The sequence below is a fragment of the Oxyura jamaicensis genome, chromosome 10 (genome assembly GCF_011077185.1).
Source record: "Oxyura jamaicensis isolate SHBP4307 breed ruddy duck chromosome 10, BPBGC_Ojam_1.0, whole genome shotgun sequence".
In the NCBI taxonomy this organism is placed as follows: domain Eukaryota; kingdom Metazoa; phylum Chordata; class Aves; order Anseriformes; family Anatidae; genus Oxyura; species Oxyura jamaicensis.
In genome coordinates, this window is record NC_048902.1 from 14,944,561 (window position 1) to 14,957,673 (window position 13,113).

Sequence of the window (13,113 nt, forward strand, 5' to 3'; positions counted from 1 at the left end):
TTTCCTTTATGTTCTGCTCACATCTAACAAGTCTCTCAGACGAGCTGAGTTGCCAATTAGCACCACCGGGAAAACGGAAGCTGCTTTTAAAACATACATAACATCTACAATGAAAGCAAACAGGAAGACTAAACATTGGTTTTCCAAGGTCATTCAGTTTTTCTTTTTATGCTTCTTTCCTCTTCCTTAAGCTACCAGAACTTGTTTGTTTTGAAAGTGATCTGACCTGCATACATACCCGGTCACCAGAGGAAGGGGAGAAGAGAAGAGGGAGTCCATGTAGTAACAAAGTTGTCATGAACTTATTCCCATTGCAAAGGAACAGAATCCTGAGTGCCATACAATCAGTATTTTCCACTTCGACCTTAGCCAAGTCCTCCTCACCGTCACGTGGGGAAGAGAACTTTTAAATCTGCCACTGAAGTATTGCACACTGAATGCAAAACCACACAAAATGGTGGGAAAATAAACTAAGTCAGAAGATAAGACTGGGAAAACAAAGCCTCCAGATTAGGTAAGTCATGCACTGTTCAAAAGACGTAAGAATAATTTCATCCTCCTTTCTGCCATTCATACATTTCTGCTGTGGCATCTACAGCAGGTAGGTGCACATAAGTTTCATCCTTTTTTAATAGGCCCCAAGTTTAAATTAAGTTTCTTCAAAGTCACCCTGCATTCAGTATGTTTGTAATTTAACACATTTCAGGCTGAATTGAGTTTCACAATAACACAGAACGTGGTGGTCTACTCCAGGAAGGCCGTTTTGCCAAAGTCAGATCAATCTACATAACGTTAATCTTCCTGCAAGCACAAGACTTAGCACAGTAGGTAGAAAATACACTCTAATACAATGTAGTACAAACTTTCAGCTGGTAATTAGGCAAAATTTGAAAGCTTTCATGAAATTAAAAGTCAATATAATCCACTGTTTACAACAAATGACACTTCCCAAGACACAGCTCAATTACCTGACCTCTCAGTCTCCCATTCCTACCCCTCAGAGCTCTATTTGCAAGCAATTTTTCCTCCAAATTTTCCACCTCGCACCCAGCTCTACCCATATCAGCAAGGTCTGTAGGCAGGACCACAAGCCCCAAACAGTTTCACCAGCAAACCCTGCTCTGTGCATGGCAAGGCACTGCAGAAAGTAAACGGTTACAGCCCAGGCTGGCAGCTTTGGCACAAGTTTCACACACATGCATACACCCCCACAAATTCAGGTCTAATTTGACAGTCCCCATATTCTCCAACAAAGCTGCTATTCAGGAGCGAGAGGAAGCTTGTTCCCTATTAACTCAGCCACCGAGGTTACGAGCTTGCAGGAGGCTGACGTAAGCCATGCCCTGCTGCAGGAGTCCCAGCACAGCCCAGCTCTTCGCTGCTTCCAGTTGCTCCCTGCCACGTTTAAAACTCTGAGCAGAAAAATATCAGCACAGTGGGTGAGTGCCGCACACTGGGACGTCCTATTTTCCACTCTGGCAGCTTCCTCTTATGGCCTGTTAACACATCAAGTCATTCACTCCAGTCATCTTTAGGGAAGAAAAAAAAAAAAGCAGGGGGATTCCTGCACTATGCAGGCTATGTGACAGCACTACAACGTGTCAGAAAGCTTCCTTAAAATTGGCTCCTTGAAAGACAGAGGGCTCTGTAACTTACCTGAGGGTTATCACCGAGCATTTTTGCAGTACAACTGAACAAACACAAGCAAGGTCTTCGGGGAGGAAAGCGTAAATGAGCAGAATCGCCAGCAATGGCCGGGGGAAGCATTTTATGGGAACAGGAGGAAAGGGGAAAAAACATTGAAACTTCGTACTCACATATAATGGAGCTTGCTGTGGATTAAGTTTCATGACCTCAGAACACTGAAACAAAAAAGAAAAGACAAATTTAAGGCTTTTCTTTGTAAAATTTTAAGTACTTCTCCATAAGCTGCAGAATGTTAAACTTCCAAAGCAGTGTTAGTGCCCACACATTGCTGTTTCTAATAGCCCCTTTTACACGGCAATTTTCTATTTTCTCTCTTTCAGATCATCGAGGTTCTGTTACATTTTTTTTAATTTATGCTGACATCAAAGACGATTCTAAAATGATTTGCAGGGCAAAGCGCTCCTCATCTGAACCACTGGCCTTGATGGCACCGGAGATACTCTGAGTCACACTGCCTTCCCCTTCGCAGCCCTATCCATTCACCCCTCCTCCAAGCATCGCTGCTTTTGATGACAATTATCAGTCTTTAATTGTGCATCTGTTCATAAATTCCCCCATTTCCCCCCAAAAAATGTCTGTAAGAATTTTTTAGTTCTCCCAAACGTGGAGAAGTCCAACCGTCCCTGAATTCATTTGGTGCCGTTTTTCCCCGCCCTCTCTTAACTGGACTGTTTAAGAAATATCTCAAAACAACATAAAAATCAAACCATCAAAAATACTCCTTGAAAAATTGAGGGAAATCTTTCAGAATAGACAACGCTTGTGATTCTGCATCAGAATTTTTCAGTCAAAAAACTACTGTTACTCATCCCACCAAGTTGATTTTAGTCGAGAAACTTTCCTCTTCCAGGTCTGCCCCGGAATTTCAATGTAACCCAGGGAGAGTTGCCTGTACCGAGCTCTGAATCAGCTCAACCAGCATTTCACTTCCATTAGTTTCTCCAATCTAGCAGCAAATATTTTCCTTAAATGAAAGTTTTCATTTAACGCTTGCATTAAAAGCAGTCCAGGATCTTAAGATGAAAGAATGCAAAAGATTTAAAATGGATTTTTTTTGTTGCTGCTCTTGTCTGCAGTACTAGTACTGCTCTGCAAGTACTTCACCCCCCTTCCAAGAGGAGACAAAATACCACTCTGTTTTTCCACACAAAAACATGGGATCTTGTTCATACTTCATTCCCGTCCAAATCCCGCAGTTTGCCTTTAGTGAGACAGAAATCAAACCACAGAAGAAGTTTTCTTAGCTGATTCCAGCCATTCTCACTCCCTCACACGCTCTCCTTATTTTGCAAAGAAGCGTTTTTGCACTGGTTATTCCAAAGCATCCGAGCTACCTGCCAAGCCTGCTCACGGAAACCCCGCACCTCTGCGGAGGTCCTACATCACCACCAGCACACAGATGAACATTTTGCAAGTTTCTAAATCTGTTGGATTCATACCTATTTTCAACCTCAAAAGTCCCTCCCAAGTGCAAAAATGTCTTAAATCGGTTACACTCGGTGGTTTCCCCTGCCTTTATGCTTTTACAAAGAATTACTTGCTTGTGAAAACAGGGGCCTGATAGCATTTCAGCTCCAAAAGCAGCTTCTGTCTGCCTTACAACGTGCTCCTGCTATTCCAGTCCTACTGAGCTCTCAGCTAAATAAATAAAAAATAAAATAAATCACACAAGCCCTGTCTATCTGCCTCATGACCTACCTGAACCTACCTACCTCTCCTATTTGGGTTCCGCTGTTCAAGATGACCGGGTCCAAAGCATTATCTGCCAAGGACCTTTTACTGTGTCTTACAGGGATTAAACCAGAGTTGGAAAAACTCCTTTTTAAGTCCAACTCATGTTTGGATGTTTGTGGTATTTATTTTATTTTTATTTTTACAACGTCTCATTGCAACAGTCCAATTCCCCGCACGAAGCAATATTAAGCCCTTCAATCCAGCTCAGCAATCTGGTAGTACTTGGATCTAATTTTAAAAAATACATTGCTGCGGAGAAGCAGAACAGTTCTGTCTGGTCTGAGAATGTTTAAAGGGAGTTATTATAAAGCATCGTTTTCTCACCATTTCTATTCAAGTCTTGACAAGTACACGAACAACTTTCCTTTTTGCTGATAAAAGATATAGCGTGCTATACCTTCAAAGTCAACAAATCTAAATTTTTGCATTTATAACAACTTCTAGGATTACTCTTTATCCCTGAAATTCAGCCACAACTCTACGCTAGCAATATTACAACTGGCCTTCAATACAGATAAGATGCAAGTTAAAGGCTGTCGCATGAAAAAAATCAGGAAAACAGAACACGACAGGCCTGTATTTGCCCAGGACACCACAGGCAAGTTGCATATTCTCCTCCTCAAGTTCCTCTCCATTCCCAATAATTAGTTTTACTACATTTTCATCAGCCATTTTAGTTTCTCAGAAGTTTGCTCAGAGGAAAGGAAGTTATTCTAATGTACTCAAATACATTCCTCCTCCCTTCCTTAGCTAACAGCGTTACCTCTTCCACATCAAGGTCACAGGTATGTTATTGTCACGACACAAAACACCTTCGTTGATTTGCAAGTTGCACCTACACTCGCTCAAACCCCCAAATTAACACTCTCAGCCAGGTCACACCTCGCTTTTGACTGCAGCTGCTTGCTTTGCTGAGACAAACCCATGGGGAACGCGCCAACTTCTCACACCCTGCACAGGAGGCCCACACCACCACCCCATCCATCCTGCCCCGTGTATTTGCTCTACCCACTCATCAGATCAAGGCTTTCAAAGAAATCCAACCCACAGCCTCGGGAAATAGGCAGGAGGGCTGTAAGTGCAAGCCTGGGGCACGCACTGAACCCCAACACGCCTGCTGAAAGCAGCATTCAGCGTTTCCACTGCTCGTCCCCTCCCTGACACAGGATTGAGAAGCAGGAGAGCTGTTGACAGAAGGAATCAGGTAGCCGAGCTAGACTTTTCTTCTCCTTGCTCGTTGACTGCTTCACAGGTGCTTTAGCCTGCCCTTTCTCAGCAAGGCCAAGCACGGACCTGCGGTACACCAGAACGGATGCTTCTGGCTTGATGTTGGGGTGGCAGTGCCATAGGATCGATCGGCAGCGAGCCCCCTCCCTGCTCTCACAGCTTTTGTACGAGGTGCCACTCCAGCACCTACTGCTGATGCTCTTCACACCCTGACACAGGTCGAGTGCTCCAGCACAAGGTCTGCTCTGCCAGATTTATCCAAGGTGAGATGCTAATGCACTGCACATCATGCCTGATACATTCAAGCCATTTTAGCTGAAATTCCCAACGTGCAAACACTGCCCGGCCTCTTCTGCTGAAGTTTTTCCACCAGATCACTTTTACAGAGCAGACAACATGAGCATTAATGAGAATTAAGAAGAATCTTCCCTTTAAGATCATCAGTGAAGACCAGAAAAGAATTTTAGCTCAAGCAGACTGAATCAAAGGCACTAAAGATGGGTACAGCAGAAGGGTATCCCACTGACAGTGAGTTTGGTTTCTGTGCTTCAAGTAATGAAGTGAGTTGCATCCACCCTCTGCCACCAACAGAAATGCACGTTGTACCGCTGTCGCCTTCCTGGGAGGTGCCTGGCTGCAGCTCAGTAGGGACAGAAACAGGAAAGGGAAGAAGAGCACGTGCAGGTCAGGAAAGGATGAGCCTGCATCCCAGACTCCCCCTGGGTAACTGATTTTGTGGGAGATGGTTTTGGTTGAAATGAAAGTGTAGCAAGTCACAGAGTCCAAAAGAAGTGAAGAGTCGATGCCTAAGGAAGTGAGAATACTGACACCGCTCACCAGGAAAAAAGGGGAAACCCACGACTTCGAACTCATGACCAGGTTTTTGGTTTTTGGTTTTTCTTTCCTTCCCTTTTTTTTTTTTTTTTGGTAAGAGAATTTGATGGCAGCAGCAGTGGTCGTGTCAAACAAGAAAATAAAATCCTGGAAATAATTCCTGCAGGAAGATTTTTCCCCTCTTACCCTACTAGTTGGCCTTCACATCAGTAACTTACATAAAATGATTTAATACTTCATAATATATATGTCAGTCCCATTTTTCAAAGGATGCAAACTTAGTTTGCAAGGAGACAAGCAGGTTTGGAAGATATTTTATCGTGTTAGGAAGTGCTTTGGCAAAATCATATGAGAAAAACTGAGTGAGAGGTAAGTCTGAAAGACTACTTCGTGTCACCAAAGGACTACACTGAGCTTTGTGGACAAGTGAACTTCCCCAGCCAGTGAGTAGGCAGGCAGTCTCTGAAAAAGCTTAATATGATAAGGAAAATTAGAACAGAAAAAGGACCAGAGAGAGTTATTAAACCAAGATTCATAAGGACCCTAATCTAATCAATGAATAAGTTGGACTACTTTAAGTATAAAATACATTTTTTATATATTTTTTTTAAAGCAAGGCTCTTTGGTGTCAAAAGCTGAAAAGTTATAAAATATGTTTTCTTCTACGTTAATTAGAGGAACACATCCTTTGAGCTGATGCCCACCCTGTGCCCCAGAAAGCGATTCCTACCCTTTTGGCCCAGTAGCACCCTTGCTCTATCAGATAACGTTGCCTACAGAGAGAATACCTGGCCCTGCTGCAAGATAGGGATTTGGGCTGTTCAGGAACTGTTCTGGAAGCCAAGTTAACAAGAAAGGGCAAATGCAAACCCCACCTCCACCTTTGTTTTAAAGGTCTTCAGCCTGCTAGGGTTTGTGTTGTAAAGAAAGAGAAAAATCGCATCCATCCTGCCTTTTCCATCACCAAGACAAGCTCATTTTCTGCAGGCAGGGCACACGCAGCCTGCAGAGCGAACACGCCGACGTATTCTACCAGAAACAATTGTTGCATGTACTCAACCTAAAAGGCTATTTACCAAGGCAGAAAGAAAATGACAATGCCAGTCACGGCCAGCTTGGAAGGGCTCAGCTTCCTCCCCAAACACGATTTGTTACGGTGCTGGAACAGGCAGACAATGCGATTACTCTAAATGCTGTCTCTTGAGAAGGCCTCCAAAGCTGCGACCGCACGAAGAGCCAAACCATTTCACGTGAGCAATGGGCATTTCAGTATCAGGCTCCCCACGGTGGGGGGAAACCTCCGTGCATCCTTTGTGTAGCTCCCCCCCAGCACAAGCCATGCTCTGGGTACCCTCGTGGCAGCCAGCATCACTGTTGTGAGCAGGCTGTCACGTGTGGGGGAATAAGACCATCAAGACTGGTCTGATCCTGCCAAATCTCCAGCAGACGACGTGGCTGCAGTGCCCAGAACATAGCAGGCACTCACTCAAACAACATCTCGTTGCACCCGGAGAGCATCTTCTCAGCGAACTATCACACAACTGGCTTATGAAAATGTAACTGGAGGGAAGTATTTCCATCACGCACTCATCACAAAGATGGATTTTACTCACAGCCTCCGGCACTGACAGGTCCCACAGCCCCTGCGGCTGCCCAGCACCCAGGCTTACTGCGTCATCCCACAGGACTACGCGGAGATCCTCAATGCTAACAAAAGGAAAGGCTTCCCATAAATCCACTTACTGAAACATTTATAGAAAGTGAACAAAAGGAATTCATCTGACAACAAACTCACCCTTTTTCCTGCTTGTATGATTAATTATCTATGGGCACATTCAGATGTCCCCAGATGTTGAGATCTTTTTTTTTTTTTTTTTTTCCAGTAGCAGTTGCCTTTGTATCCATGGGCCTTCTCACAAACAGCTGAACCTTTGGGATTTCAATGTCCACGAGGTTTCTGACAGGCTTGAGGGCCATGCAGACATTTATCTTGCAGCGCTTCCGGAATTCTATTCCTTTTTTCCCCTTAGGATAGCACAGTGAAATCCCTCGTGTTTGCAAATTTTGAAGTAGGACATGAAATAAAAGTCCAGATCCAAGCTCATAAAAGCAGCAGTGGTTTCAGGCATTACAAAGAACTGCACAGGTCAGTAAAACCGAAAGGTATTGAAGCCTTCTCCAAACGGGAAGGACGCCTTTCTGCTCTGTTAAGCATTAAAGAACAAATACAGTGAGTGCTCTTGAAGGCTCTTGCAGAGAAATACCGTGCTATTTTGCACAAAATAAAATGGAAGAGGACAAACTACTGTTGCTTGCTTTCTCTGGATATGGTAACATCTGACGGAGTGATCAGAAGCACTGAAACCATTCGGTACCCCTGTGGGATCCCACCTCTCCCCTCCTTTATGCACCATGCATATGACTAAACACACTTCAGCTTTACGTGTCTGAGTTTGTCAAGCTTTTCAAGCTCTGTTTTAAGCTTCTTTTTAAGGGAAACTTTAGTTTTAGATACAGTTTGAGCCTAATTTTTGCTAGATGTTACCTTCATCTCAATTTTTTTTATTATTCTTATTTTAGCATTTGATTTTAGAAACAATGATCTGTATTTGCAAAGCTTCAACCACACGCTCCCAGCTGTACAAAAACAGCCCCAGCCATAAAGAGCTTGTGGTTGCGGGTAGGAGAGGACAGCCAAAAAACACACGGAGAATCTGATGAAGTTACAGATCTCATGGAAGGCATTTGAATAGATAAGCAGAACTGCAGAGAAAGCAGGATGACTTTCCAGTTGTAACGGGCACTGCATCACAGCGTTGGCCAGGCTGAGAGTCAGAGGAGGAAGGTTTTTTTCAAACTGTAACGCAAAAACAGCTCTGTAACACTGCCGTGTAGGGATGCCAGTCCTTGTAAGGACTGAACTTTGTGATTTCAGGGGTCTAGAGGAACACTGCCCCGGTTACCCCAGAGCACATATACCCCACAGAAATTTGAGCAGCCCTAGGTGTGCAGATAGGCTGGAAGAAAGCCAGCCACCAGCAGACTTTGGCACTGCAACGCTACCATCGACAGACACACACATGGTGGGGTAACCTGCATTAAAATGTCTTACAAGCACTCCTCAGATCCTCCCTCTTTAAACAACCTATAAGCTGGCCAAAGAGTTTAAAGAAACCTGGGGATGACACTAACCATTCAGCTGGACCCATTTGGACCCGCTCAGTGCTTGCTGGCACCACGGGCAGTCCCGCCACTGATGTGAATGGGCTGAGTGAGGATCGAGGAGCGCCGCACCTCGGGGCCCTGACTTCACCTTACGGGGCCACAACACAAAAATAAAAGCAGGCTTCCAAAAACAACCTCATTCAGCAAGGCACCGCGTCCTCATGGGCACTCCCACACACTACGGTTTTACAAAACGTTAATTTATGAAGTGCTTAGAAATATCAGGAGGATTGGGTTTCGGGCCCCAAGGTGCTCCTGGTATAACCTGCACAAGATAAACAGAGGCAGGAGGAAACAGCAAGTGCGGGGCAGGCGGAAAGACAAGCTGGCCACGTGCAGATGAATTCCTGCTGGAGCCCAGAATGTCACGCAAAGAACGAAAACACCAACGTCTTGTACAGGTTTATTGTTCTCCCCTAGTGTCAAGGAAATCACTAAACCAGTGAAACCTCCTTTTCTTACGAGTGGTATGTGACATTACCATGCTGTATTACCCATCCGTCTCCTCACCTTTTTGCTACAAGATAATTAAAATTTTAAACAAGGACTTCCTGGTTTGGGGGTTCTTTCTTTCTTTTTTTTTTATCTGTAGTAAAAAAGCCTGAAAATGGGAAGAAACAGTGTTATTTTTACTTACATTGCCTTGTCTAGTATTTTTGCTGGGCATCTTCCTACAAAGTTGAGATCTGCAATAACTCACGCTCACCTGGTGGCACTGGGTGAAACCCTGGGTTGTTTGCACGCTTAGTCCCTTTAGCTTCATTCACGCTGAAGGGATACCAGAAATCACTACTCAGAAAATGACCAACATTTCTAAATGATGTATTAATGCCCTCTAATGTACAAGCCAACAACAACAAAAAAAAAGAGGGCAAAACCTACAAACATTCGGTTTAGGCAGGAGAAATAAACCAATAACCCAGTTCTTCAACTGTGCACGGGGAGAAATTTGTACCAACAGAGCAGCTGCAACTGCAGTGACTAAAATAAACCTTAAGACAGGGGATGAATGTCTGTGCTTCTGGGCATTATGTTACCAAATGCAGAACGGCATTCCCTGTAGATATACCAATGCATAATTTTATGTATCTGGTCAGAAATAGGAGGGTGGAGGACTTAGGCAAGTAACCCATCCAAAGGTTCCTTTGCGAGCACAGAGGTAAGTGAAACCACCAGCAAAAGCCATTGACTGTGGAAAGGAGAAGAGGCGAGGAAATGAGAAACCTCTCCTCAAAGGTGCGGCAGCATGGAAGTTCCCAGCGCACAGCAGCACGGCGTGTACTATCGCAGCTGAGGAGGAAAGTGGTGAGCTTAAAAAATATCACAGATATTTGTGTACAATCATCTGAATTCATGTAACTTGCTGAAGATTATGTTTTGTCACTAAATTGATTGCTTATTAAAAATAAATCCCTCACGCAGCATTTCCACAGGTGATGCTGCTTCCCAGCTGCATCCTGTCTGCAAACAAAACCATATGCTGCCACTCAATTACAAATACGGAGGAGTTTCTCTTGGCTGCGAGCAATGGAAAGGAGGTTTAAACACATTTTGTGTCGGCCTGGCTCTGCTGTCCCTCACCTCCCAAGGGCCAGAGGCAGCCCTGCAAGTCACCCTCTGGAAAACCAGGTGGATGCAGGTGGCTTTAACAGCACAAAGAAGAAACGAAACTTTCTGATGCCCTCCTCCCCAGCAAAAGATTGGTAAAGAACTACAAAACCAGCCCATTTTTTTTTTATTATTATTATTGTTTCAGTTTTGAATGTTGTTGGAGAGCTCAGCACTGTGGCCTTCGCATGCACCAGCCCAACGAACAGAAGCCCAGGAGTTGCTACAGCAACAGCTTAATAACTGCGTGCAGAGCTCGCTGGAACGAAAGCTAACAGAGCGTCACTGATTTAATTGACTGATGATTTAATAAAACGCTCTGGATATAGATTAACTCGCTTTGCTTAATGTAGCTCGGCTTCCTGGTGGCAGGAACGGACCCGTGCTGTTAATGGGCTGAAGCCTGGTCCAGACCACGGGGCTGTGGTTTCGGGTCACCCACCTCCCAGCAACATGATTTCCCGCTTCCCAGTTTTTCCAGTTATCCCCCTCCTAATAATGAAGCTCGACACAAAGCTAAGGAGATTCACATACATAATTATACATCCACACACATATGTGTATATGTATCAGTCAACTCAAGCTTTTTCGATGCTATTCCCACTCCCTTACCTAGCTCTGTCAACCCTTTCTTGCTCCAGGGGTGAACACCTGGCCAAAAACTTGTAGTTTCAGGACTACATCTCCTCTTTTGCACCACTGATATCTCACAATTGTCAAAAAATCATTGAATGGGTTCCTTAATTCCTACCCAAACCGTGGAAGCAGATCAAGGAGTGTGGGGTTAATCAAAGCAGCGACATCCCCCGTGCCCCGCAGAGGAAGGCAGCGATCTCTCCCAGATGCACATCTGGATTCTTCACTGCCATCACTAGACAGAAAACCCCCACAAGACTCAAATCACTGTGGTTATCACCCTACAATCCATATGCTCAATTTCAAATCAATTAAGATACTGTAGAAGCTGAAACAGAGTATAAAGGATTATTAGCTAGCTCTAATTATACAAACTGATCTCATCCTCTTGTCATAAGCCTCTTTCCTGTGTCCGGAATCTATTTGTGCACCATAAAGACCAGCCTTTTGTAAACGTACAAGGGTCATCAGCACAGGGTGATTAATTTCACATTTTACAATACACTCATGCTGTCAAACAATTCACTTGTAGTAAGACACAACCCTGCCTTGTCAATTTTTACTTTAAAATACCTCTCAAGGCAAACATTAATTAAGATACCAACTCCTAAAATCCAAACAGCGTTTTCAAAGTAGCTACCGTGTTGCTGTAATAAAATAAAAAACCACAGGCCCCATCTTCAGCTCAAGTAGCTACATCCTAATAAAGTTAAGACCTAACAGTTGACTTGAATTAAAGTGCAGCATGTACGCAAAAGCACACGTATGTTTATACTCAAATTAAGTCCTACAACAGGTTCTGGGGCAGCTGTTTCACGTAGGCATGAAACATTTAGCTCAGGCTCAAATATTAACTGCCTGAAGTCCTTAGCAGACCTTCTCAATGCCTCTTCGAATAAGTAAAACCCAGCTGATACCTTTGAATGCGCTCCGTGGCTTGAATACACATTTTTGGAGTAAATTCTAAGGAAGTCCGCAAAGATAAACCACCCCACGTTTGTAAGAGCTATTACTGACTTTGGGTGCTTCACTTTTTGAAAAGCCCCAGTTTTCAAAGGAAAAGTAAATCCAGTACTGTCTGCAGAAAAGGGCTCCAGCCCCAGGTGCGCCAAGCTGGGCAGCCCAAACAGGAGCAAGAAGACAGACAGCATTAGTTACCTCTGGAAATGGAGACGTGCTCTACAGCACCTACAGTGCCTCCAGCTGCACGGTGCCAGGCAAAAAGGGATGGGAAGGGAAGAGCAGGATTTGGGGAGGGTTTTATGCAAGGGTGTAAAATGGATGAGCCTGACGGACAGCTGTCATTAGCACTGAAGCGCCTGCAGTGGGAGAGCCTTTAGCCATCGATCCCCCAACTCCTGACTATAGGACGTGGCCTTATGCTAACTTTCTCCACCTTACTGTCCTCCAGACTCTCAGTGCTGTGCTATTTTGAGAACCGCACTGAGCAGTGATCATTTCTATATTACCCTGTATGGTTTGTAGCAAGGAAAAACAAAAAACAAGTGCTAGAAATGAGTGATAAGACCTCCTCCTCTGTGCTCTGCAAGGCACGGCACTGGTACTGCACTCCCAAAAATGCAGGCCTGGCATAGAAAACAACTCACGAGGCCCAAATCAGCACGCACATTTTTATGATGACAAATAAGAAGCATTTCCTAGCACGTGCAAAGCAGGTCATTAGCCAGTACATATTTTAATGAGTGCACGAACCAACCTTAAATGCCAAAGCCACAGGTAGAGTTGGAAAAATTGGCATCAAGAGCAAGGTCCAAGAGATGCCTCTGCTCTCGTTTTGGTCAGTTTCAGAATCCAATGTTTTTCTGCACTTTACCTTTCTGAGGAACACGACTCGCTTTTCCATCTAGGCTCCCTTTTCAAATGCTCCAGCTCTCAGCATCGCAGACATACTCAGGAAAAGTGTACCTGGTCCTTTTTGCCAAAAGAGGAAGCCTCACCAGAAACTCTAGGTTTCCTACTCAGCCCCTGTGCTCACCCCACTCCCTGCTATACAGCACAAAAACATCTGCCCCTGTAAGATCAAGAACCATTTCTTCTTACATGCTCTTTTTCTTTCAACTAATGCAACTACAGGAAGAACATCCTCCTCTAACAAATACTTTATTTAGGTAGCTGCAGAAT

At 44.3% G+C, this 13,113-nt stretch overlaps 1 protein-coding gene across 10 annotated transcripts in view; it reads right to left on the bottom strand.

Moving 5' to 3' along the window:
• Nucleotides 1-13,113, bottom strand: part of AKAP13 (A-kinase anchoring protein 13) — a 205,697-nt gene that overhangs the window by 155,105 nt on the left and 37,479 nt on the right. For all 10 annotated transcript variants that reach the window (XM_035335274.1, XM_035335269.1, XM_035335270.1 and 7 more), the window contains exon 4: nucleotides 1,818-1,862. In XM_035335274.1, the coding sequence (XP_035191165.1) occupies nucleotides 1,818-1,850 (33 nt within the window). In that variant the 5' untranslated portion in view covers nucleotides 1,851-1,862. The remainder of the gene's footprint in view (nucleotides 1-1,817; nucleotides 1,863-13,113) is intronic.